Here is a 23,582-nt window from a genome sequence, read left to right as displayed (position 1 = left end):
GGGCGAGGGCGAGGGCAGAGGCAGGGCCAGGGCCACCCGCCAGCCCGCCAGCCCGCCAGCCCCGAATGTTCCGAAGTCCGCAACCATCCACGTGACCTTCCTCTCCATCTCCATCCCCGCCTGTCTGTCGCCTGCAGGTGTGCTCTAGGTAGGTACGGAAGTACCTACCCTACCTACCCTACCTACCCTACCTACCCTACCTTAACACAGGTCCCTACCAGCCTACTCGTAGGTACCTGTACCTCTACTCTACTCTCTGCCTACCTTACCTACCTACCTCTGCCTACCCTGGGCCGCCCTCATACCACTCACTCACTGGCTGCAGTGCGGAAACGCTGGTAATACCTAAGGTACCTAGTTACCTACCTAGTTACCTACCCTACCGAGCCTACCTAACCTACCTACCCTACCTACCCTACCTACCCTACCTACCCTACCTACCCTACCTACCCTACCTACCCTACCTACCCTACCCTACCTACCCACCCTACGGACTCGGACCCTAAGGTATTTTGCCTACGAATACGTCTTACTTTACCTCCGCTACTTACCACCAAGACTCAACCTCCATTTGCTGCAGCCGTCCACAATCACAATCACAATCACAACAAATACACACAGACATTCACATACACATACTCTCACATACCTTAACGACGCACCGAATCCTGCACGGCAAAAGCCCAAGTCAAGGTCAAGCCCAACAGCAGCAGCATGCAGTCGATCGCCCCGGCACCTGGGCCCCAGCAGGTACGTCCGTCTCTCGTCAGTGAAAGCGAGCGAGCGAGCTCTTTACACCTCGCAGCCTCCTCTCTCAAGTCTCGACACCCTCACTTCACCTCCACTCACCTGCATACCCAACCCCTACTCCAAGCCCGAAGTTCTTGTTTTGTTCCCTAATAGCCGAGATCCATTGCACTGGAGCTATCTCCTCGTAATCCGGAGAGGCTTCGCGCTCTGCTTGTTCCTCTTTATTCCCCAGCCAGCGCCGCCCCGTCCACTTCCCATCCCACACCTCTCGACCCTCAGCAAGCTGACTCACTTTCGCAGGACATGAACGCTGATAATGGTTTGACGCCCCTCCCTCCCCCTCCCCTCCTCTCCTCGCCTGGCTCGCTTTAAGATACGAGTAATCCCCTAGACCCCGTCACTACCGTACGTACCTTGTGTGTCCGGCTGCTGACATGATGCTTGCGCCTTTCTCTAAAGACCTACGCGCTCAGCTCTCAGCTGTTATAAACCATGCGCCAGGCCCTCATGGCTATAACGATGTCTCCCACCACTCCTCCAGCGCAAGCCCTCACGATCACAACATCGATCCAGCTATTGGCGGTCCGGGAGGAATCATGAGCACCGGCGGAGACAGCGGCGGGGACGACAGCTTGGGCGATGGACGAAAGGGCGGAAAGCGAGAGCTCTCACAGTCGAAGCGCGCAGCGCAGAACAGAGCAGCCCAGGTACGTTGTCATGTCGGCGAGTATTTCTTATGGTCGTGTTGTTCACTGAAGTCGGAGATGCTCGTTAAACTTTGAAAATGGTCTCTTTGCTTTGTCAATTCTCATGTCATCAACACCACGAACCCAAGCTTACGTAACATGCCATTCTGCAGCGTGCCTTTCGACAGCGCAAGGAAGGATATATCAAGAAGCTCGAGGAGCAGGTTCGCGATTTGCATAACTTGGAGGATAATTACAAGGCCATCCAGACCGAGAACTATTCGTTGCGCGAGTACATTATCCACTTGCAGTCGCGGCTCATCGAGTCACAAGGCGAATACCCACAACCACCGCCAAATGTCATTCTGAACCACCCGCCACGCCATGATCAACACCCAGAACACATCCAGCAGCAGCATCACGATGCACCCGTTGCACCTATGGCACCCATGAACCAGCTCCAGGCATCTGCAGCTCGAAATATAGCTGCCGCTAGTCTACAATCGGGAAAGCACAGTCAGGAAAGCAGAGAATATGAAGAAAGCAAAAGATATAAGCAGAGCACTGAAGACAGCGTAGAGCAGGAAATTCGTACTCGACTAGGTGATCAATCTGCCATGTCCTTGTAACAGTCTCCTTGGGTAGGCATCATGGGGTTGAGGGCTGGCTGGCGTTAATGGACATGGATGACTCGCAAGGGTGTGCACTCTGGCATGTGGAAATTATGAATATACGGCGTTTGGGACTACTAGGTTATGATCGCTTTGGCTGGTTAAAGAACACTCTCATAGTTGAGCAGGAAGCAATGAATGTCAATGTTTGTTCTCGCCAAGTAACTCGTGCTGTTTCCCAGTCCCTCAAGAGTAAGCGTTACCCAGATCGTGTTCCTGGGAGCAGTGAGCAGGTATCCTTTGATCATGAATTACTTCACGTACCTTCATATATTCCGCGCCTTTTTCAAGGTACTCGTCTCTTGTGACAGCAGCTGTCTTCCACTTCTCCCCCCCAGCCCATTTCGCAGCTCCCTTCCAAGAATCCATCACAGAATCCTTTGCTCTGCGAACATTTAGTGGCGCTTCGGCAGGCAAATATGCTCTCAATCCTTCCCTAAGCCTCTCATCAAAGTTCAGGAATAGAGAGCTACCTCCTGTCAAGAAAATGTCTTTCAGGAATACATCCTGCGTACCAACTCCATTTAGGCGTTGAGTCAAGATGTCGGCCGCGATCTCCACAATGCCAGCTTGGTCGAGGCCGGCGATTGATGGTTGAAATACCACCTCGGGAACTCGGATTCGCTCCACGTTCAGATGAAGCTGGTGTGCCTCTCCTTGGCTCTTCATGTCGAACGGTCTCGGTCCACGTAGGAAAGCATGCATGAGGCTCTTGGTCCAATCGCTTTGTGCGTCAAGAGTATGCTGGTCAGTGAAGTCGGGGTCGTATTTGAGTAGGTCTGCTTCAAGAGTTTTCAGAGTGACACCGAAATCTTCCTCTTCTTCATCATCACTGCCGTCGCCTGTAGCAATCTGTCTGTAAACACCCCAGTCGTCATCGTTGGCACCAAAATTATCATCATCTCCACCTCGGCGACGCTTCTTGGTCGGATTGTCGGAAGCCAGATTTGCAATGCTCTTCATTCTGATTTGGCTTGCGAGCGACTTTCGATTACCTAGATCAGCCTTGAGACGATCTCGGTCTTTGATCTTCTGAATCAGGCCTGCTCGAGCGTTTCTTCGCTCCTGCAGCCAGCCCTCCAAGTCGTTTTCTCGCTTCTCGTCATCAAGTCGTTGCTCCTCAGCAACACGAGCCTTCTCTTTCTCCTTCTCGGCTTTCGCCCTGGCACGAGCTTCATGGTTCGATTTCATGAGGCGTTGGTGACGTTTCTGTTTAATGCCAGCTTCGTCCAGTTGATCGTCCGCGATTTCCAGCAAGCTGAAATCCGGTTCCTCGACTTCCTCCTCAACTTCTGGACCCCCAACATCCTTAGTCCGTGCCTTCCGAATTGACTTGTCGAGCTCCTTAATTGTCCTTTCGAGAGCTGCTTCATCCTTTAGATCCTCAGCATCGAGCATTCGCTTGATCTCCTTCTTCGTCTCGTCGGCCAGTCGATTTTGTAGGTCTCGATAATAGTCAAGCTCTTGTTCCTTGCGAATCAACTTCTCCAATCGCATCTTGGCAGCCTGCTCCTGTAACCTCCTACCGCTCTCTTTCCTTTTCTCGGCAATTTTCGCTAGCTCTTCCTCGCTCTTCTGAATGATGACTTCTTCGGTGTACGGGTATTGAATGACATGATCGCGGTCCTCGAGGCCACTCCAGTCGAGATATTTGCTCAATTCCTGGTCATATTCTTGGGAAAGATAGCAGTGATCCCGGAGTAGGTACTCCATTTGTGAAGAATTGAGTTTGCCCGGAAATGTAGGGTACTTCAAGCGGATGAGCTTAAGAAGGTACTCAGCACTGTGAGATCCTCCCCAGTTCAGTCGGGTAGCTTGGGCGAGAATCGCCTTTGAGTTCAGCACCGGAATAACGTGGGTGGAGCTATGCGAAGAGGAGACAACAAGTCCAGTCTTGCCATCGTTGAAGTCGTAGGAGAATAGGGAATCGATACCAAAAGCCAGCGAAGGGGCCGAATATGCCTCAAAGATAATCTCAGTCATAGCTGATTCCAAAATCAGTAAAGTTCTTGGATGCCTTTCGAGAACTCACTCTTTCTTGAGTACGGTAGATTGGCGACAGCTTCAGTCATGACAATGGGAACATCCACCCCTCCATTTACGCCATCCATGCCCAATTTGATGAAAACATAGTCCAGAACCGATTCCATAACATCCCAATTGCTGACGATGCCACTACCTGCCTCGAAAGCATTCCTCATATGTCCTCTAGCTGTAGTATCGGCGTACACATCGGCACCAACAAACGAGTATGTCTTGCCCAGCTTCCGGTCTCGATATCTGGAATATATGGGCACGAGATTCAGTCGAGGAGCAGCCTCGAAGGACCATCCAGCTCGAGTAGCAGAAGACCCTGTTTCGTAGTTTTAGCAAGGGCCATTGATGTTGGCGCATTCACAGGTTTTGTACCATTATCGATGACAATTGCCACCCCTTGATTCCTTCTCGATTTTGCCTGCCGATATCCATCTTCCTGGATGTCAACAAACTTCTCAAAACGGCCTTCTCGAGGCGTGTAGAGGCGTGGCGGCGGCAGTGCACTCTCCGGCTGTGGAGGTTGAGCTTGGGATTCTGTTGCAGAGGGCGCCATTGTCGTTGAAGGAGATGTAACCGCGATCAGGCGTTTAGGGCATGGTGATATTTTACTGAGAGAAGAGACAGTTTGGAGGTATTGGTAATTGAGCTTCAGACGTTCGTGAGCTAAGTAGCTGACGGCCAACAAGGTCTCTGGGCTGAGAGCTCGAGGTCTCGCGGTTTCGCGACGAGGCTGGAAACGGTGATCTTGGATCCCGGCGAGGCTACGATTGTGCGGACAGAACAAACCACATACTGGTTGCAACGCAACCCTACAAAGGATTTTAAATCATGCAGCTATTTGTGGGATACTATATCATTTCTCAAATTCAACCCATAATCTAGTTAATCTCAATCTTAGCCTTAACGCCACCACTCCAAATCCAATACATGCTTCACTCGAAACCCGACCCACTGAGCCACTACGAAGGATCTTTGAGGGAATCCGTTGCTAGATATCATTAGGATTATATTGTCAGAGTGACTGACCATGACTTACCTTCCAGGTGGAAGAGGACGTTTGACTGGTAGTTCTTGAACATTTGGGCGACAAGTTCAACGTTCATATTCTGGATGTTGATCTCCTGTCGTGATTTAGCAAAGGCTGTGAAAGAAGCCTGCTTGGCTCCATTTCGTACCTGAAGACTTTTGTTCAGAAGCATAATAGCTTCATTGAGTTTCTCCTTCTGAATATTAGCGGTTGCCTGAGAGTGGAGGTGATTTCATCACTTACCACATTGGTAATGATTCGAGAGAGCAGCAAGTTCTGCTGATGCTCGTGAGGGCTTTCCTATAAGAGAATCAATACAGTCGCTTTCTCTAGCCTTGAGTCTCATCATACCATTTTGCGTCCTTGGAATGTTATTGTCGCGGCATTAATTCGCCATATCGACGCGTTCGTCTACAGAACCAAGAGCGGGCACAACATCACGTGGATCCAGACCTACGTTCCATTTGCATGGAAGCTCCCGTGAACAAACAGCCAGCCTTCCTCTCTACCTCACTCGATAAACGCCGAAACAGCAATACAATGGCACCCCAACCCTCCACTGAAGAAGCAGATGCTCATCAAGCGCTCCTTGACCAGCTCGACATACACGCAATCCATAAGCCGTTTCGCAACCCTCATTGGAAGCCCAACCAGCGCCGCAACAAGAATATCAAAACTATCCTCGGCGACGCAGTCCGCAAAGAGGCCTCCCTTCAACCTACCAACGAGAACAGTGGCGCTGCAACTCCTAATCCAGACGAATCTTATGTATCCACAGATGGCGAATCAACCCCCGCAGTCTCAACGCCTGGTTCTACACTTCAACCTCCCAATCTCGCGCAAGCTTCACGGAACTTGTCGAAGCTGGTGCTGGAGAGGAACATGAGGTCGAATGGATTTTCAAACGCTCCCAGTGCGACGTACACGAACATCGAGTCTGCGCCGTCTTTGGCACATCCAAAGCATTACTGTGATATTACAGGATTGGGAGCGCCATACACAGATCCTAAGACTAGATTGAGGTACCATGATAAGGAGGTCTTTGGGGTTATCAGAACTCTAGGACAAGGTGTAGCAGAGCAGTACCTGGAAGCCAGAGGAGCGCATACAGTTCTCAAGTAATGAGCAATTTGCTTGGGGAGCAAGTGTAGAGGGGACGGAGGGTTGGATTTTGGCGCGGCATACACTGAGGAAGGATGAGCAGATGGCCACATGTTGCGGCGTACAAGCTCCAGGTAAGCAGAAATTACGATACGGAGTTAAAATCAAGTCTTGCCATAATGGCAGCATATGATGTGTTGTCTGCCTCCAGAGTACCAAATGGTGCTGGCTGGTAAATTCTTAGAAGCAAACACCATTTCCTATGCTGCCAGCTAATCCTATTAGGCAGGCTCTCTTCATTCCGAACAATCCCAAATCGATCGAACGGCTTTGTATGATGGGCGGGCAGCAAGGTGGAATGAGCCGGCAGGCGGTGCAATCCAGCAGATACAGCTTCAACGCCAGGACACAGTCTGTATGACCGACAAAGTCAAGCGCATTCAACCCACCGAAAGTCTTTCGACTAACGGTTCAAGAAAGAGCTCCGGCTTAATCGCGATCAAGATTCTCATTATCTGCCTGAAGCACGACGGGGTACCGAGAAGATATAGAAGAATAAACTCAGTCACCAGAGCAAAGATGCCCCAGTCGTCGCGGCAGTTCCCAATTCCGGAGTCCTGGGACTCAACATGAGACAAGTGATGAAAAACAAACCTCGATGGCAGTGCCTTTCTCAATTACTCACTATGAACACCACCGGAAGTGATATCCGACAGGTCAAAGTAAGGCCATATTTGCTGCTACAAGTAGCTGGCTGGTCTGGATCTTGAAGATCGAGAAGCGCAAGAAAAATTCCAAGCTAGAAAAGCCCACCCACTCGGCAACCAGCCCACCAAGTTTCCCAAGTGCCAAGGCATCCAAGCCATCCCTCACCAAAAAAAAGTCCGCGTTCTGATCCCTGCGCGTCTTCCCAAGCCCAGCTCTCCCTTCTCCTTATCGTAAAGTCCATTCAAAACTCACGAATTTCGAATTTCGAGTTCTGTCTCCTACACAAGTTGAAAACAGCAAGATGCCTACCATGTGGTTATCCGATTCGCAGAGTATGTTCCCCTGTTTCCCGCGATCGGAGCAAAATCGAGGCTCGAAAATCACCAGCAGGAGCTTGAAAAGGGGCATCGAGACACTTGATGCGCCGGCTACAACACCAGGCTTCGAGGAACGCTTTGCGGGATCTTTTGCTAATGGTTGAGTAATATAGAGATTGGCGTAGCGTTCTGTTCAGGAGGTATGTTACCCTCGTTACTATGTGCTGCGGCGCACTACCTACAAAGTACTGACAGGGAGTTGCAACAGGTGGATTCTTTCTCATCTGTGGAGTCTTCATGTTCTTTGATAGAGCAATGTAAGTTTTCCGTTCCCTCTGCTTCTCGGAATCAAGCTGACCAAATCCTTCAAGGCTAGCAATGGGCAACGTATGCTATTTCCTGTCATATCCATTCATCACGGCTCACCCGGGCAGATTCTTTTCCTCCTCGGCCTAACAATCATTATCGGACCCCAGAAGACAGCGCTCTTCTTCGCGCGCCGCCAGAAGCTCAAGGGTACAGCTGCGTTCTTTGCGGGCCTCTGTCTGATCTTAATGCGCTGGGCTCTGGTCGGCTTCTTGGTCGAGCTGTACGGGATATTCATCCTGTTTGGAGACTTCTTAGGTACGATTGCTGGCTTTGCGAGGAATATACCCATCATTGGGCCGTGGATTGGTGTGGCTGTTGACAGAATGGGACTTGGTGGTGGTGCGCAATTACCAGTATAGGGGAGTTGTGATGTCACCAGACCTGCGTAATTAATGCGGTTGGCTTTGTAATTTGCGGAACGTTTTCAAGATGTGGGATATGATAATGGGTAGATGGCCTGTACAGGACATGCGGAGTTAGTATGTGTTGGCGTTTAGGCTTTGATACAGCTTTTGGGTCGTGGTGTGGTTGAGCTCAAGCTCCTTACCCGGCCATTCCGCCGGGAGACTTCTTCTTAATATACCCAGAATTTGAGGGACGAGGACCAGTTTGTCGAAAATCCCTTATGTTTCTTCTCTCCCGAAAATCCGAGTAAAAAGTCGTGAATTCATCCACCTATGCAAAGCTCCAAGCCCTCCCCGTTCCCTAAGGCATCTGCAAGGCTATCTATCCACATCCTCCTAACTACCACTCCCATGATCCATCGTCAAAGATACTGTTCTAGTATCGGCCTCTGACTCCCAAAGAAGGTCTCGCCTACGTTTATGCACATCTCTGCCCTTCTCCACCCCTCTAGAAAAATCCGAATCGCTACCAACCCCACCGATCCATTTGTTTGAATGTGCCCTAGTAACCCGACTTGATGAGGTAGTCTGCCAGCTGTTCGACAGTTGTTGCTGAGTTCCCGGCAATCATGCTCTCGCCATAGTGGGCTATGAGGATAGCTTGCTTGGTCTTGACAATGACGACGCCCTCTCGGCCCTGAGGAAGTATTAGCAATAGCAAGAGGGTTGACTGCTGCCAAATCTATCAAGATATCGCAAACGGTTTAGGAAAAAGAACACTACCTTTCTGGCATAGAGACTTCTATCTTCGGCTTTTGTGAGGACGTATCTCTCCCCACCAACGTGCAATCCTTCAGCATACAGAGCATCGACCTTTCCTGACAAACCATTGATGATCTCCTTCATCTCAGTGGCAGAGACCTAATGGAGGTCAGCATTTTCGGACCATGATCATCAGATCGCCTCCCTCGCCACCCTTAGAAAAGGTAGACGTACGTCGAAGTTTGGACTGGCAGCCCACTTGCTGTCACCCGCAATGCTGTAAATAGCTCCCTTATCGACATGGCCACTAGCCACCATGCTATACTTCCATCAGCTTCGATTCCTCATTGCCAAGTTTCACCTATTCGAAGTCGATCCCAGAGACGTACCTAGAGTCAACATATGCTGTGGTCTTCAAGTCAGTGTGTGTTGCAGGAGGGGTAGCCATTAGGCAGTTCCACGTACCTTGCCACGACATTTCGAGCGCGCTTAGTGCAGAGTAATGGACAGAGCTGAACAGGTGGAAGATTCTATGCGAGGATGAAGCGGTGCTGAGCAACAAGGATTCGGAGTAGGTCGATGTATGATGGAAAGTGGTTGAAGTTGTTGTGACTTGCGTCGCTGAGCTTGGCGCAGAAGCCTTTTTGGAGGGGTCGCGGACGGCACGCTACGGTAGCTTGGGGTGATAAAAGTGGAATGCCTCAGCCGCCGCTACAAGACTTGGAATACTTTACTTCACTTGACTCATTCCGGTTTTCAGTTCTTCCAGCTCGCCAGTATAGTAGCAGGTATATTAAGACTCCTGGTAGTTTTCAAAGTACGTGCTTCAAGTGAATTATCTGTCTTGAGTTCATTGCAATACCTTACTCCCCGCTGTTAGCTGCTGCCAACGTCCAAAATTACTCGCCTCCGTGGACCAACAACGCCAGCAAGCACTGTCAAAGGCAGAGCGAGCAGGTACAATAGTATCAGCGAACTCTCGGCGGACAAAGAAAGGGACGGCCCTTGCTGTGTTTGCTGTCTTGGCTGTCTCGACGACTAACCAATACGCAATGCACTGTAGCAGAGTCTCTCAGGGGATCCCGAACGCTGCATTTATCCTCTGATGCGATTCGACACTGGTATCAGACTGCAGATCTCTTGTAGAAGGCATCGGCATCATTCTTCGTTGTTGCTTTTTGGAGCAGACAAGCTCGAGGGAGATTAACATGCTCAGCTCTTCTGCAGTTGCTTCACCGAATTAGACATGTTGTGAAGCATGTTATGCCCAGATTGTCTGGCCGCCAACACTAACTAGATACTTGGGATAGAGTTGTCAATGATCCCCCCGGCAAGCCCTAGAACCGCGGGGTAGGAAGGGGAGGGGAGGGGAGATAGCAGTCGTCGATGACAGCGGCTCTTTAGACTTTGGCGAAGTGTTCCAATATCAAGATCTTCGAAGTAAGGTAGTGAGTGATGTGTGGCGTCATGTGCCACGCTCGGGATCATTCTACCTACTTCGGGCTGCACTGGTTCAAGAACATGGAGATCCGAACTTGTAGAAACGATCACCCTTCTAACTCATGATCCCCCGGTATCACGATCATTCGCAAGCGCATCTGCCGCTTTCATCAATGTCTGTGGGAGATCTCCTTCCCTTTGACGGCCAAGCCTTCAGGTTTTGTGCACGGTCTGTCCTCGGCTCCGTCCAGTCCAATCCACGTTCCATTCAGTTGAAACTGGGAGACTGGCCATCCACAGATGGATTCGGACAAAACGTACAGTAATGTCAGTCATCATCAACATCACGAGCCCTACCTTAGGATGCAAAGGTGAAGAAATCGAGGAATAGGTTATCCAAATGATAGGTACGGACCAGTTCTTGGTCAAGAAGCGCTGAAGCAAAACCCCAAGAAGTGGATCCGCACTTCTGCCTGGGGGGTACCTTAATTTCCATTAACCTCATTTAAACGGAGCCCTGATTCGTGATTCGTGATTCGTCGTGCCGGATATAGGTACGAGACTGCTGCTCTACGATTCGGGATCGGAAGGCCCCGCAGTTAGTGGCCATTGTTGTCGTTATTTCATCATTATTATTGCAGGCCCTGAGCAAGAGTGAAAGAACTTGATTTCCATATGTGGCATAGGGGATGGTAGGAAAATGGGCGTTCTGTTCTGATGTTGATGTTTCATCTCATTGCTCCCGTCTTTTGGTTCTATGATTGGATCTTTCAATTAGACGCCTACCTTCGAGGCCAGGGCTTGGAGAATCTACGCAGCGTAAACAGCAATAATAATGTCCTCAAGACCGCTAGACAATCAAACCGAAGGTGGGACCCAAGCAGCGCAGGTTCGCTCGCTCTCTTCCACATCCTCGCCTCAACAACCACAACAACCACAACAACCACAACAACAACAACAACAACAACATGACCCATAACAGCGCGGCCGGCCATGGGCAACAACAACATGGAATGAATGCATCACCAGTCATGCTGAAATGCAATCCTTCCGCCTTGCTGAAGACTTCTTCGACACTTGTAATTTTGGCTTTTATCATCGCCAGATTGAGTGCTGTCGTCAACCCCTGCAATTGGGCCTCCCGTAAGATTAATGCGGTTCCGGTCCCTTGTCTGATACACGACAGCATCACAGGGTCTATCCCTTCCAGAATCCGTCACAACCAGCGCCACGAGCGCAAGCCTCCTCGTCCTCGTCGTCCCTTGTCAGAAGCAGCCGGCATCTCCACGCTCCTCCTTTGGTCCTGGAGGGCGATCAACCTGCCCACCTGTAATCAAATTACCATCCCATCAACCTCAAACATTCACTCCACGGCTCAGATGCAGGGCTGAGAGGCGAAAGGTACGCGCTCAGCGTAGATAAGTAAATTACTTCCTCGAACTCTCTTTTCTATCTTCTTCCGCTCCATTGCTCTATCTGGTACCGGCTCTTAGTACATACTGGGCTCCTGGTGAACCTGTCCACTCCTTTGTACAAACCCACACATTCTTTAGTCGAGCATAAACACCACACTCCTTTGTTTCATATTCACTCGTCAATTTGGGCGCCGAGTTCTGGAGGATCCACTGATCAGTCTCAAACCAACCCATCTCTGCCACCTTACGAAATACCTCACTCGTTAATCCCTCAACAGGCTCACCACCGAGGCATCAGCGATGGGCAGGCCACATCCTCTGTCAAAGTCGGTGTGGGCCCAGTTGGGGCGTGGCACGAGAGGTCGAGACGCAGAGGATTCTGGTGCGCCAACTCGTGTATCAGAAGATGCACAGGCCACAAACGTCAACCCAAACGCTGCCGCATTGTTTGAGTTCGATCAGCAAAACCGAGATCAGCTTCCCGAAAGGCCTAGCACCTCCGCTGGACCTGCATCGAGCCTTGCGAAAAGGAGAAACGCTGAGAAGAGAGAAACAAAGGACGACCTTTACTTCAATCCTCTTGCTGCTCATGGCGTAGGAACAACTTTCTACAATTTTCCACTGCCGGGCTCCCGAGGCTCCCTCCCTACTCCTGCCAGCTCGCCAAAGGACCTTCATCACCCCGCTACTCGTAAACCGCATGTGACTCGCCCCTCGACCCCCGAGTCTATTGAAATAGCGCCCGGAAATATGAATGTCCCACAGGGTGAGATCGGTATGGCTCTCGGGAGTCCACAGCATCCTCCTACAGCATGGCAACAGATACCTATGGAGCGATATACCGAATCGCCAGACCATATAGACGACGAGATGACTAATTCGGCACCAGCGAGGCAAAAGACAAGCAAGTGGAAGCTACTGGGTGGTCTTTTTGGAGGGAAGAAACATGAGGCGCAACCGGTTGCATTTTACCAACTCCAGCCCGAGGCGTCACAACAACCCGTCAACCACGGATTCGATTTCGGAGAACCAGCAGCTAGTGAAAAGCCCAAGTCTCGAGGTCGAGGACGTTCGAATTCCAGTGCTCGCAAATCAAGGAAGCACAAACCAGAGATGAGCAGATCAAATACCGTACCTCTCCGCCTTGATCCTGAAAGATCAGGGAGACAGAAACAGACTGGGACTCCAGAGATTACTATTGACGGAGGAAATGTTATCTACGATGGCTTTCATTCGACCCAGAAAGGTGCTGGACTGCTTGATGTCGACATACCTTCAGTTCAGATGGAGAGGTGGGTATTGGAGCAACTCATTATTTCCGCTTCTAGACTTCTAGAGACATGTCATTTCCTCTACAGAGGCTATCCTCTTCAAATATTTCAGACTTGGTAATTGCTTACTGACCCTTTACTTTCAGATTTTCGATTATGTTCGGCGCAGTCATTCAGAAACCCCATTCGCAACCGTCCTCGTTGCTAGCTAGGCGGCAGGCTACACTAGACAAACTCAAGACAGTTAACGAGGCCCTCGCTTCTAAGGTTAGAAGCCCGCATGTCCATTGGGCTCCTTCAAATGACTGGTTCTAAAGGTGGAGATAGGAACGCGAATTAGAGGCCAAATCCAAGTTGTTAATGCCCAGACGAGCGACCTCACCAGGGTTCAAGACTCAAAGTCCGGCATTCTCGCTATTCCCAAGTACACCTCGAACCAGGGACGCATCTCCTTCGTCGCGATCACGACCTTCAGTTACTCTTCAACGATCCAATACTTCTCCAGCCGCTCTCTCTCCATCGCGACCAACTTTCGCGCCTGGAATCACCAACGAGGAGCATGCAAATCTCGTCTCTGCCGACTCACCCACAGTTCCCATCCGCCAGCACCCCGACATGTATAGAGGTCCCCGGGCACTAAGGAAAAAAGAAGAACCAAAAGCGTTCGCAGAACCAGCACCTGAGCCAAACAGATGGTCACCTGACCAGTCTCAGCTACTACTTGATTCGTCCAGTGACAACGAGAACGAAAAGGAAGACGAGATACCTCTCGCCGTGACCGTTCCCATGAAGCCTAAACTCCCCGAACCAACTTGGCAAATGGTGAACCCTGCCCACGCTACCAACGATTCGGTCTCTGGAAGCTCGACGTCTGGATCCGATCGTTCAACCTCAACATCCGCATCCAGCATTACCACACCCCTCAGCGCATCCACGGCCCCCTACCCAGTCATCAAATCCCTCCGCGTCAACTCGCCACCTCAAACACGAACAGGAGCCTCCAACATCGCACAAAAACCAGCAATGGCCCGCTCAAGGAGCGCCACCACAGTTGCTGCGCCTAGCTCCATTCCGCGGCGTAATGCCAGTGCCGCTGTGCAAGTCTCCAGCTCCAAGTCAGAGGATGAAGTACGTCTTGAGACTGCTGCAGACGTGTCAATAGCTCGTCAGATTTCCGTCTCCCGTCAGCAGAGGCACCTGCTCGTACCAATTAAGACGAGTCTCAAAACATCAAGTACGGGAACCTCAAGCAAGAAGTATCTCAATTCCTCGAATCCTAGCGGAAGTCCTATGAATGACCGTGTGGTTGGTGGCCAGAACTTCCCGGCGCCTGTTAGCGGCATTGGGGCTATCGGCAAAGTTTCGAGTCCACTTGGCGCCATTGCAACAGCCACGAAAGAGGAGCATGAGCGGGGAAGAGGAAGCCCACAAGTTGAGAGGATAGTCAGAGGGGAAGCTCCCGCGGAAAGATTGGTACAAGTTGCGAAACCTAGCACGCCCACACTCGTTGTTGTAGGTGACGGCGTGGGTGGCAAGGAAATGGCTTGGACTGGAGCAACTGCCAACCTGAACAAGCCGCTGTCGCATCCACCTGTCGGGTTCTCAGAACGTAGACGACAAAAGGAGGCAACTAGTTCGTATTCTCACACGAGTCCCATTGTTGGAGAAATCCATGTTGGTCTTGCAGTTTCAAGAGACAGTTCGCCCACACGACATGCGAGGGACTTATCGCACAGGAAGAGCGAGAGGGTGGTATTCGAACGTGTCAGCGTGGCTTCCAATTGAATTGTCCCACACCCACGTATCACATCCACCGAGTATTTTTGCTTTCATAAATTTGTTTGCCGGCGTTGGATCAGGGACGACAATATATTCAGAGAAATTCGATACTCTGGTAGTATATTACGGGAACATGCATTATTGTTTTATATTCCAGAAGCGATGACAGGATGGGATGGGTTGTGTCGATACCTATGTTTCGGTTCGTGACTCTGCACATAGCAATTGAGGATGGGATATAGGACGGAGTAGACTCTTATGAAAGCAAAAATTTCAAAATCTAAGATTGAAGAACTCTTAGCCCCTGGACGATGTCTACTCGTCTCCGGATGCACATCCAGTTTCCAGAAATGCTTATATGGGAGCAATTTCTGTGGATATTGGGGTCTGGTAGCTCTGAGAACTACCAACTCTAATCCTGCGCAGACCGACTCTGGAGCCTGGTCGCTTTCTCAGATCGCCTATATAGCTCACTAAACGCTTACTCGGCTGCGGTTGATGGCTTGTATATTTTTACACGAACATAATCACGCAGAAGCTTCACATAAATGAAGCGATTTCAACAAGGGAGCTGATAAGAGGTGACCTCCAAGTTCCAAATCCCAAGTACAACCTCTAAGGTACTCAAAGCTTGTCAGTCCAGTTAGCGCCACTCCCTTACCTACTTGATATTTCCTTCCTTCTACTATCTACCCGTAGATACATATTTGAAGCTGTTCACGTCCCCGGATATGACCTGTGTAACTCGATTACCTGTTTTGATCTTGAATCGAGGGGAGGTATGAAATCATTTGAATTACAATAATTATTTAATGTCAAGGGTCATTTCCGCGCGGTGTTTCTGTTTTGATATCGATGCCTGCATTAGAGGTCGAGTTTGTGTTGCAATCCGTCATCATGTTCGATTCAGGTTCTGGGCCGCTTGCCTTCCACTCTAATTTAAGGAAATCCTCTATACCGTTCACTTTCGAGTAGTCAGACCTACACTAAGAGATGGGGTGGCAATAATTTAAGAATGAGTGACATACGGAATACATGCTTGATAACTTTCTCCAATTACTAGGGCAGGAGATGAGTCTCGAAAACAGGATTTTCAAAGAGTTAATACCTAAATTATAAGTTCGACATGAAAGTTTTATAGAACAAAAGTTGACTTTAGCCGCCGTCTAGATTTACCCGTCTACTTAGGTATGTTGTTCTCTCAACAATAACCACGTGACAAGCTCTTCTTCCTGACCTACCTTACATCCCTTCCAATGTTGTTCCCCCAACAAGTCGCAATCTTGAGAAGGCAGTACGAGATTAAATTGGCAGTCAATCAAATGGTCACAAATGCTCCTCAGACTGATTGAGTGGCATGAATGACCTTTCGATAATCACCATTTACGTCCTTAACATAACTGTACATACTGTTGATGCACTTCGGCATGTTTTGATTAGTCTCGGCTAATTCCTGAGGTTCCGACTTGCCATGAGGCTGCAGAAAACTTTTTCATAACTTTTGTAGACAAATAATTCATCATAACTACACGTAGAATCAGATACTACTAACCATAATATCATTTCAATCTGCCAATACATGACGCGGATCAATTGCATGACATATTATTGAGAGGACCGAAAAATCAACCAATAGACATTAAGTTGGTCAACAATTAAACTCTCCCCATTCCAATCCCGTGGTATTAAAAACAGATTGGAAATAATTAATTATCAACCATAACATCCATCCCTCAAAACTTCAATGAACAAGAAGAAACGCTACATAAATACCTACATGTTAAGAACTTGTCACATACGCTGAAACGACAGGGTATATGTGAAGTACAACAGCAAAACGATTCATGTTGGCAGTGAAACAGATCAGCAACTTTGAGCTCACGACACTTGTTAGATTCAAGGCATATCGCTCCGCTTGAAAAGTCCAAGTTTGTGATTGAATTTCATCATGCCCGACCGGTACTCGTTACTGCAGGGTTAGCGGAGGAGGAGAATGCCTCAACACCGGCTCCCTGTCTACCCATCCCAGTTGCATCTTGAGGACTATTTACTGGGTTTCCACCGGAGTGTCCGTTCTGTGAGTCGCTGTGTATACCGTTGGTGCCATTGGTGGGGTGTGCACCTGAACCGCTGCCATGGGCTGGGACATTGGCACCATCCAGTCCTCCGGTATGACCAAGCTTCTCGCGATCATATGCTCCATTTGCTCTATTGGCTCCACTGAGGTAATGGGTCATTCGAGGTTGGTCATAGCTACGAACGTGGATACCAATGTCCTCAGGCTTGATATTTCTGTGAGCCCAGAGAAGGACCAAGCCGAATCCTGGTTTAGCGAGCACGTCTAGGACACTGTAGAAGATAGCCTCGGAATCAGGTGAAATGACATTGCCACCTTCGGAAATACCCCAAGCAATGGGATAGAGGAACCACAGACCCATAGTCCACCCTGCAGCAAGGATGTAGGACTTCTTGATGTCCGTTTGGTTGGAGGACCTAATGCCACCTGCATGTTTTGGGCCGACATAAACCACATTGTAGGCGATGAAGAAGAGGGAGATCATGGCGAAGACAAAGTAGCCCCACTTGTATTGTGAAGATACAAGTGCACCGACAAGACCAGTGACAATCATGATCTCGTCAACGAGAATTGTGATCAGAATGGTAGACCATGGAAGGCCTGCTGTCAAAAGGACATCAAGCAGGAGAAGCTGTAGCATTATTAGCAATAGTCGGTGGTTGGGGAGGGGACGGACTTACCGGAGTCGTGATGACCCAGTCGATGTACCGCACATAAAAGATCTCCCGATAAAGACCGGCGACCACCGGATCGCTGCGTTGGAATTCAACCATGATGGCAGCATATCCAAGATTCGAGGCCATAGTAAAGTATGCGATACAGGCTACGAAGCAGATTGCGGCGGTGATGTAATGGAAGATAACATATTCAAGGCGATGACTGTGTTTGGGTGCTACCCAGATGTGGGCATGAGCGATGAAGGCAAGTGCACTGACTCCCATTATCGCGGAAACAGCCCAGTAGAGGTCCGAACCACCTGTGGGCGGCGAGTGTCAGTGAGATACATCGACAGTGCAAGGGAGCATACGTACGAGAGGTGATGTTGATGTCAGACATCCGTGGGTAGTTGAATATATTGGGATTGGCAGTTAAGGCATCTCTGCCGGCCAAATGATCAAAAGCTGACATCTTCTGTGGTACTCCAAGATGTATGGGCAGAATTAAAGACAATTTGATTATGTTTGCAGTGTAGGAGCGCGAAGACGCAATGATTAAGGGATGGTTGAGTTCAAGGAGAGTAGTACACTGGCGGAGGAGGGGTACTATTACTGATATTATTCTGGAATAAGCACAACAGATAACAGTCGAAGAAAATATTATAAAGAGGCGAGGTATTGCATTATATTGTATTGGGAAGTCTCGACACATGCTGTGTTGTGTTGGCGTGTAGCACAGTGAGGAGGTGCAAGTGAAGTGACGTTGTTGATGTGTAGTCCCTCCCTGTTTGGGATGGCGCTGGCTGCACATGCAAATGCCTCATCACACAAAGGAGAAGGAAGCGGAGACAGGTTGGTAGGTGTAGCCAGCGCTTGCCCTTACTGCGTACGAGCAAATTCTCCTAGCTGTCCCACTAGGATAGTCGGCTGGTCGACAGGGTAGATACAGCCGTGATGACATGCTATGGTATGCATATGGCACTGCGTTGTGTCTGGACAAGGCTTGATAGTTACCCAATCAAAACGACTAACCTTCTTCAGATCATCAGACTGATAGTATACCACAGCCATCTCCAACGGGGTCTCATGTATGCACCAGCAGACCAGCTCATCAGAGATTCCCGGCAGGGGACACTAGGAGGACTCTACCACATACTAAGCAGAGCATGCAAGAACGCCACTCGGCCGGCAGTTGAATCATGCAACCAAGCGATCAGGTCACAAACTCAAAGGAACAAGCATCGCAGTTTTGCAGGCATGCAGCAAGCTCTCCAACCATCGAGCCATCCTATCATTTCTACACCTCAAGCGAGAACAACAAAAGCCGGTCACGATGCTACAGTACTTCCGTACTGTACGTCTCGGCTAGCAACAGCGATCAAGCCTTCCGAGATCCACTAGACCCCTGTCTAACGTCCCCGATCTGACTCAAGCACCAGCCATTTCTCATTCTTCCTCCTACATGCATGCGGCATGGGAAAGGAAATCTGGAGAACTCCCATCTATACTCTACATACCCACGTCATGATTTCCTGATTATGATAACAAAGACAGGGAGCAACGCCGACTTGGACTACTCAAAGCCAGTGACCGAAGAATTGCCTCGGCAGAAACCACCTAATTGAAACAATTCAGGTAGAGCTAGGGAAACAACACGAAGTGCGATGGCAAGGTCGGATTTGCGGCAAACAAGTTGGTTGATCAACAGAAGTAAGTAATCATGGGACCTCCGGACAAGCCCATGCCACGACCATCATGCCACAGCCATTTTTCGAGGTGCAGATAAGCATGCAGTCCTAGCCTTTGCCGATCCGGCATTCAAAAAGGCTTCTACTGCTTGTGTCGGAGACAAGAAAGAGAAACGGTGCCCGCAAGTGTGGCGCTACTCTCCTGACTAGCAAGCTTCACCATCCAAAAACAAATCACAACGTCATCAACTTTCGACCACATCTGTCAGCTCTGAAGAAATCGTGAATTTACGAGAAGAAGCAGGAGGTCTGCTCCGGAAAGGGAACAGGATCTAGTGATTGGGAGGTTAGTTAGAAGGAAGAGGTGCTTCAAAGTCACAAGCTAATGACAAATATTCGGCAGTGACCATCCAACGTGAATTGAGTTCCATAATTATGTTGAGCAGAATTAGCAGCTGCCTTTGGTACGCATAACCCTTATTCCCCAATCGTACCTTGTTCATAACAAATCTTGCTCAGGCCATGTGGTGTTGCAAAAATAAGAGGGTATGGTTGCAGAAGAGATGGCCAACCTGGCGCCGGAAAATGCCAGATGCGATACTGTACAATGCGAAAACTCCTGCCACTTTTCGAATCGAGTAAGGCTTCGCTGTGATGATTATAAATGCTCTCCAAAATAGTGGATGCAACTTCACAAAGATATCAATGCAAAGCTTATCCTATGATATCCAATATCCGCTTCCTCACCGCCATCCAAACATTCATGCCAAGATTCTCGCTTGCCTCCATCTCGGTAAAGACTTTTTGTTGTGGTATGGGTAGATGCCGAATTGTTTCCACTGGCCGCTGGTTGAGAATCTCGTGCTCACTGAACCAATTTCCATGCAGACCATAGGGTACTCTTTGTGGTAGTTGTACTTTGCATACCACTTCTTTCATATTCTTGGCATCAATGATCCAGAGCTCGCTCTTGGAACTGATGTCTGCGATGCCACTCTGGTCGAGCTGACTCTCATCAAAGACATAAGACAGAATCCATCCGTCATCTTCTGATGTCCCGTATTTGCGTGGAACAAATCTTGACTCTTGCGCATAGAATCCTTTGGGTAGCTTAAAGACTTTGATCGGATCATTTGCATCATCCGAGGCCAAAATCTCAGTGACGGTTCTTACATCAACACATCCTGTGATTGGCGTCGGTGGATATTCATCTGCCTTTTCGATCAACGCAGTAGCATCAACTTTGACCAAAGAATCGATCTTCACTGCCCGGCCCAACGCAGCTCCAAAAGTGCTATCTGATACTGAGCAGCCGTAAATGTAGCGGGCTGAGGACATGGACATGTCATCTCGTATGGATGGAAACTCGAAAGGCATAGCAGTCAATGCGAATTGATGAGTAATCTCGTTCTGTGCACTAGAAAGCTCGAAGCGGTAGTAGTATAGACGGCACTGTTCTTCCTCCGGCGTATACTTGGGAGACATGACTTTCTTTGGAATTGGCGATGCCACGTCTCCAGCACTGAATACCAGCGCCGCACTTGTAAGCCGGCAAGCAAGCATGTGAACCGCAGCTGTCTCCACTCTATCAGTCCCCAGGCTGGTTTTGGTCTCGTCCCATGTATTCGCAGTGTGAAATATGCAACAGGGATTTGTCTCGAACCAACGGACCGCTTCGGGATTCCATCTTGGAAATATGCCAAATCGTGACTTGCCAGAAGGATCGTATGATACCACAGGCTCGTTTTTAGCGAGATTCCTTGGATCCAGGGATAAAGGCAAGTCCAGGATAATAGTGTGTGTAAAGGAAACTCCAAAATCATGCATCATCTTTGCAGATCCAATACCTGGAACGGCAGCATTCACAAGTCGACTGGGTGTTGTAGGGGTGTTTGTTGTCTGCGAGCTTGGTATAATTGAAATCATTGCGAACGGAGAAAGAAATGTTGAGTGGAAGAGTATGAGTTCTTTGGTGCGGGGATCGACTCGAGGGTGTGCTGTTGTCCATTCCTTCATGAAAGCAAGTAGACCATTCCCTCCAAAAGTATCACCTGGAACTCTCTGGGTAACTGGCTCTCCTTCTGCCTTTCCACCGTCAAACCATCCAACAGTCTCCAAACTCGGTAGAGACACCCGTATTGGTGGTCCACTTTCACAAGTAGCCAATGCCCTCCCATCATGATATAGGATTCCAGTGTTGGCAACACTGATCTTCTTAATTGCTTGCTGTGAGCCAGGCAGATGAGAGAGGAAGACTAAGAGCAGCGTTCGAAATATTCGTAGGATGATGCGCAGTAAAGTCGATGCTGGATTAACAAGTGTTGCAATACTCGGGAGAATTGGAATTCGAAGAGATTGGGTGGTAAGAGTCGAGAGGTAGGCATCGGTCAGGATATATTGATTGACAAATGCTGGACATATTTGCCCGTCTCCTTGTCTTTGGAATGCAACCCCGCTGAGCATGCCATCTCCGTCAAACCAATGTGCATCTCTTCCCAAGTCGAAGGAGGCCGAGGGCGGATTTCCTCCATTCCTCACATATTCCCCGCCAGCAAGTTCTTGAGGTATCGAACCGGTGTATGGACAAGCCGTGAGGGGTTGAACTCGGTGGATGGGAGCGAAATTGCCATGAAGATATGGATGTGGTCTCCCTGGCCTAGTCTCCTTCTCATTGACGAAAGTCATGAGTGAAGCTTGACACTTGGATCGCAGGTATGGACATATGTAGGTCGAGGAGTTCTTGTCCCAAAAAAAAGCTTTCTAAGAGGCAATGGATGTAGAACACAACAATCAGAAGTCAAGCTCTGCTGCGGCTTGCCTTGGTCGGTTGGAAAAAGCTGGGGTAGATAGGTGAGGCAAGGTAAGGTAGGGTAAGGTATGATGAAATGCCGATTATTCGTTTCCTCTCGTTCTATGTTCCGCAGTGTTAACCAAAGAAGAATGGGGAGGGTGTGGTAGTGGTAGTGGTAGTGGTAGTGGTAGTGGTAGTGGTAGTGGTAGGAGATGTGATTTCTGCGATGCAGCATCTCACGGACCTGACACAAGAGACCTTACAAGGTAGCACTTACAGAGTAGCACCTACTCGTACCTCCCACGTCTAGGTGGGGTGAGGAGGTAAAGATTGGTACTGTAGGAGTAGGGAGGGGGAGGTGGCCATGACGAAAGCGCTTTCCCGTTCCCGTTCCCTTCCCTTCGCTTGGCTCGACTATTCGAGGCGAAAGTATGGATACCTTACCTTTAGCCTCCTACAGCAGGTACGAGTAGTTGACGGGATAGCGAAAACAAAAGCGAGTGACGACTGACGACTGGTGTGATGAGGGGAGAGGGAGAGGGAGAGGGGAAAGTGCAGCCCCTGTCAACCTACCGTACCGTACATAAAGAACGACAGAAGCAAAACTGGGCAGCTGACCAGCCAGTCAGCTGCCTGACTGATTGCCCTTGAGGTGATGCACTGGTAATGACTTCCATTCCATTGCAAGTTCAAGATCAACCTGTCAAGGTCAAGATCATGACCATCGAGCTCTGTCTGCTCTGTCTGCGCTATGCTGCTTTGGGCCAAGCCTGCCGTACTCGCACATCAACACAAGAGTAGGTAAGAGCTGATCAAGAAGCAAGAGCAAGATCAAGATCAAGATCAAGATCAAGAGCAGCAGAGCAAGAGCGAGAGCAAGAGCAAGATCAAGGCAACATCAGTACCAAGACCAAGACCAAGACCAAGACCAAGACCAAGATCAAGACGTCATCGAAATTGGAAGGACGTCGGGATGCAACACTTGCAATGATCGAGGCGAGGCGAGGCGAGGCGGGGTGAAGCTATGGCCACCTGCAGGCCCTTCAAGCCTGCAAGCTTAGCGAGCCAATCGATGCTCTAGGAAGGGGAAGGGGAAGGGGAAGGGGAAGGGGAAGGAAACCTTGAGTCGGACCTTGACTGCCCTGTCGAGGTCCATTACGGTAATGGAATGGATCCTGGCGAGCCTGGACATGAGCCTGAGCCTGAGCCTGGACCAGGAATGGCACCTGGAAGTCCATGTCCCATCGCACTAATACAGTACTGTACTGTACTGTATTATCACTAATTTTACCAGGCTTTAAGGTAAATTTACCTCAGGGCTGGGCTGGCGAACGCAAAGGTCCATTATTATTATTGTCCATTACCTACCTAGTACCTACCTTATTATCCATATTCCCACTATCCAGTGTCCTCTGCCCATTCATTACCTTACCTATTGTCTCTTGCCCACTGCCCACTGAGCATTGTTTATTTGGGCCCTCTCCCTCTATCTCTCTCTCTCTCTTACCCTCGCCTCTCATTACCAGTCTTGGCTGGTCATGTCACTCACTCAGTCACTCACAGTCACCACCTTACCTACCTGCCTCAATTTATCTACCTACCTAGGTAATAGGTAGGTAAGGTACTCACCGCACCTGCTCCATCACTGAGCTCTGCCCTCTCCTGACCATCCCTCTCTGAGCCTTCACCACCT

The 23,582-nt window shown here is 49.4% G+C and overlaps 9 protein-coding genes across 12 annotated transcripts; 4 read left to right on the top strand and 5 right to left on the bottom strand.

The window, feature by feature from the left end:
* The first annotated feature begins 492 nt into the window (after window positions 1–492).
* Window positions 493–2,183, top strand: ONS95_001713 (uncharacterized protein). 3 transcript variants are annotated; one of them, XM_058494924.1, is made up of 4 exons: window positions 493–750; window positions 1,051–1,069; window positions 1,210–1,457; window positions 1,610–2,183. In XM_058494924.1, the coding sequence occupies exons 1-4, from the start codon at window positions 715–717 to the stop codon at window positions 2,063–2,065; spliced, it is 759 nt and encodes a 252-aa protein (XP_058355234.1). In that variant the 5' UTR covers window positions 493–714; the 3' UTR covers window positions 2,066–2,183. The 3 variants fall into 3 exon arrangements, with proteins under 3 accessions (XP_058355234.1, XP_058355236.1, XP_058355235.1); XM_058494926.1 differs by having other exon boundaries at window positions 1,051–1,457; XM_058494925.1 differs by having other exon boundaries at window positions 493–1,069.
* ARP5 (Nuclear actin-protein involved in chromatin remodeling) lies at window positions 2,184–4,843 on the bottom strand. 2 transcript variants are annotated; one of them, XM_058494923.1, is made up of 3 exons: window positions 4,140–4,843; window positions 2,372–4,092; window positions 2,184–2,323 (listed from the first exon to the last, which is right to left on the bottom strand). In XM_058494923.1, exons 1-3 carry the CDS (start codon window positions 4,306–4,308, stop codon window positions 2,294–2,296), a joined length of 1,920 nt encoding a protein of 639 aa, XP_058355233.1. In that variant the 5' UTR covers window positions 4,309–4,843; the 3' UTR covers window positions 2,184–2,293. The 2 variants fall into 2 exon arrangements, with proteins under 2 accessions (XP_058355233.1, XP_058355232.1); XM_058494922.1 differs by having other exon boundaries at window positions 2,184–4,092; window positions 4,140–4,460; window positions 4,517–4,843.
* Window positions 4,844–5,103: 260 nt separating this feature from the next.
* On the bottom strand, window positions 5,104–5,525 carry DAD4 (DASH complex subunit dad4; the record flags this gene model as incomplete). The annotated part of the gene is made up of 5 exons (XM_058494921.1): window positions 5,104–5,132; window positions 5,181–5,265; window positions 5,320–5,364; window positions 5,415–5,471; window positions 5,523–5,525. 5 exons carry the CDS (start codon window positions 5,523–5,525, stop codon window positions 5,104–5,106), a joined length of 219 nt encoding a protein of 72 aa, XP_058355231.1.
* ONS95_001710 (uncharacterized protein) lies at window positions 5,181–6,842 on the top strand. The gene is made up of 2 exons (XM_058494920.1): window positions 5,181–6,406; window positions 6,562–6,842. Exon 1 carries the CDS (start codon window positions 5,640–5,642, stop codon window positions 6,291–6,293), a length of 654 nt encoding a protein of 217 aa, XP_058355230.1. The 5' UTR covers window positions 5,181–5,639; the 3' UTR covers window positions 6,294–6,406; window positions 6,562–6,842.
* A 439-nt stretch (window positions 6,843–7,281) lies between these two features.
* Window positions 7,282–8,025, top strand: GOT1 (Golgi Transport; the record flags this gene model as incomplete). The annotated part of the gene is made up of 5 exons (XM_058494919.1): window positions 7,282–7,312; window positions 7,471–7,497; window positions 7,566–7,614; window positions 7,669–7,684; window positions 7,732–8,025. 5 exons carry the CDS (start codon window positions 7,282–7,284, stop codon window positions 8,023–8,025), a joined length of 417 nt encoding a protein of 138 aa, XP_058355229.1.
* Window positions 8,026–8,572: 547 nt separating this feature from the next.
* On the bottom strand, window positions 8,573–9,250 carry PFY1 (profilin, required for normal timing of actin polymerization in response to thermal stress; the record flags this gene model as incomplete). The annotated part of the gene is made up of 5 exons (XM_058494918.1): window positions 8,573–8,707; window positions 8,794–8,931; window positions 9,007–9,091; window positions 9,162–9,177; window positions 9,238–9,250. The coding sequence occupies 5 exons, from the start codon at window positions 9,248–9,250 to the stop codon at window positions 8,573–8,575; spliced, it is 387 nt and encodes a 128-aa protein (XP_058355228.1).
* Window positions 9,251–11,141: 1,891 nt separating this feature from the next.
* On the top strand, window positions 11,142–15,803 carry ONS95_001707 (uncharacterized protein). Its single transcript, XM_058494917.1, has 3 exons — window positions 11,142–12,919; window positions 13,045–13,165; window positions 13,226–15,803. Exons 1-3 carry the CDS (start codon window positions 11,928–11,930, stop codon window positions 14,681–14,683), a joined length of 2,571 nt encoding a protein of 856 aa, XP_058355227.1. The 5' UTR covers window positions 11,142–11,927; the 3' UTR covers window positions 14,684–15,803.
* Window positions 15,804–16,623: 820 nt separating this feature from the next.
* OPS1 (ion channel activity protein) lies at window positions 16,624–17,882 on the bottom strand (the record flags this gene model as incomplete). The annotated part of the gene is made up of 3 exons (XM_058494916.1): window positions 16,624–17,385; window positions 17,435–17,730; window positions 17,786–17,882. The coding sequence occupies 3 exons, from the start codon at window positions 17,880–17,882 to the stop codon at window positions 16,624–16,626; spliced, it is 1,155 nt and encodes a 384-aa protein (XP_058355226.1).
* Window positions 17,883–19,812: 1,930 nt separating this feature from the next.
* ONS95_001705 (uncharacterized protein) lies at window positions 19,813–22,952 on the bottom strand (the record flags this gene model as incomplete). Its single annotated transcript, XM_058494915.1, has 1 exon — window positions 19,813–22,952. Exon 1 carries the CDS (start codon window positions 21,781–21,783, stop codon window positions 19,813–19,815), a length of 1,971 nt encoding a protein of 656 aa, XP_058355225.1. The 5' UTR covers window positions 21,784–22,952.
* Window positions 22,953–23,582: the final 630 nt, after the last annotated feature.

This window comes from Cadophora gregata (assembly GCF_030347475.1).
Source record: "Cadophora gregata isolate MNR1 chromosome Unknown scaffold_10, whole genome shotgun sequence".
NCBI classification, from domain to species: Eukaryota; Fungi; Ascomycota; class Leotiomycetes; order Helotiales; family Ploettnerulaceae; genus Cadophora; species Cadophora gregata.
This window is presented reverse-complemented; position numbering and strand designations above follow the sequence as displayed.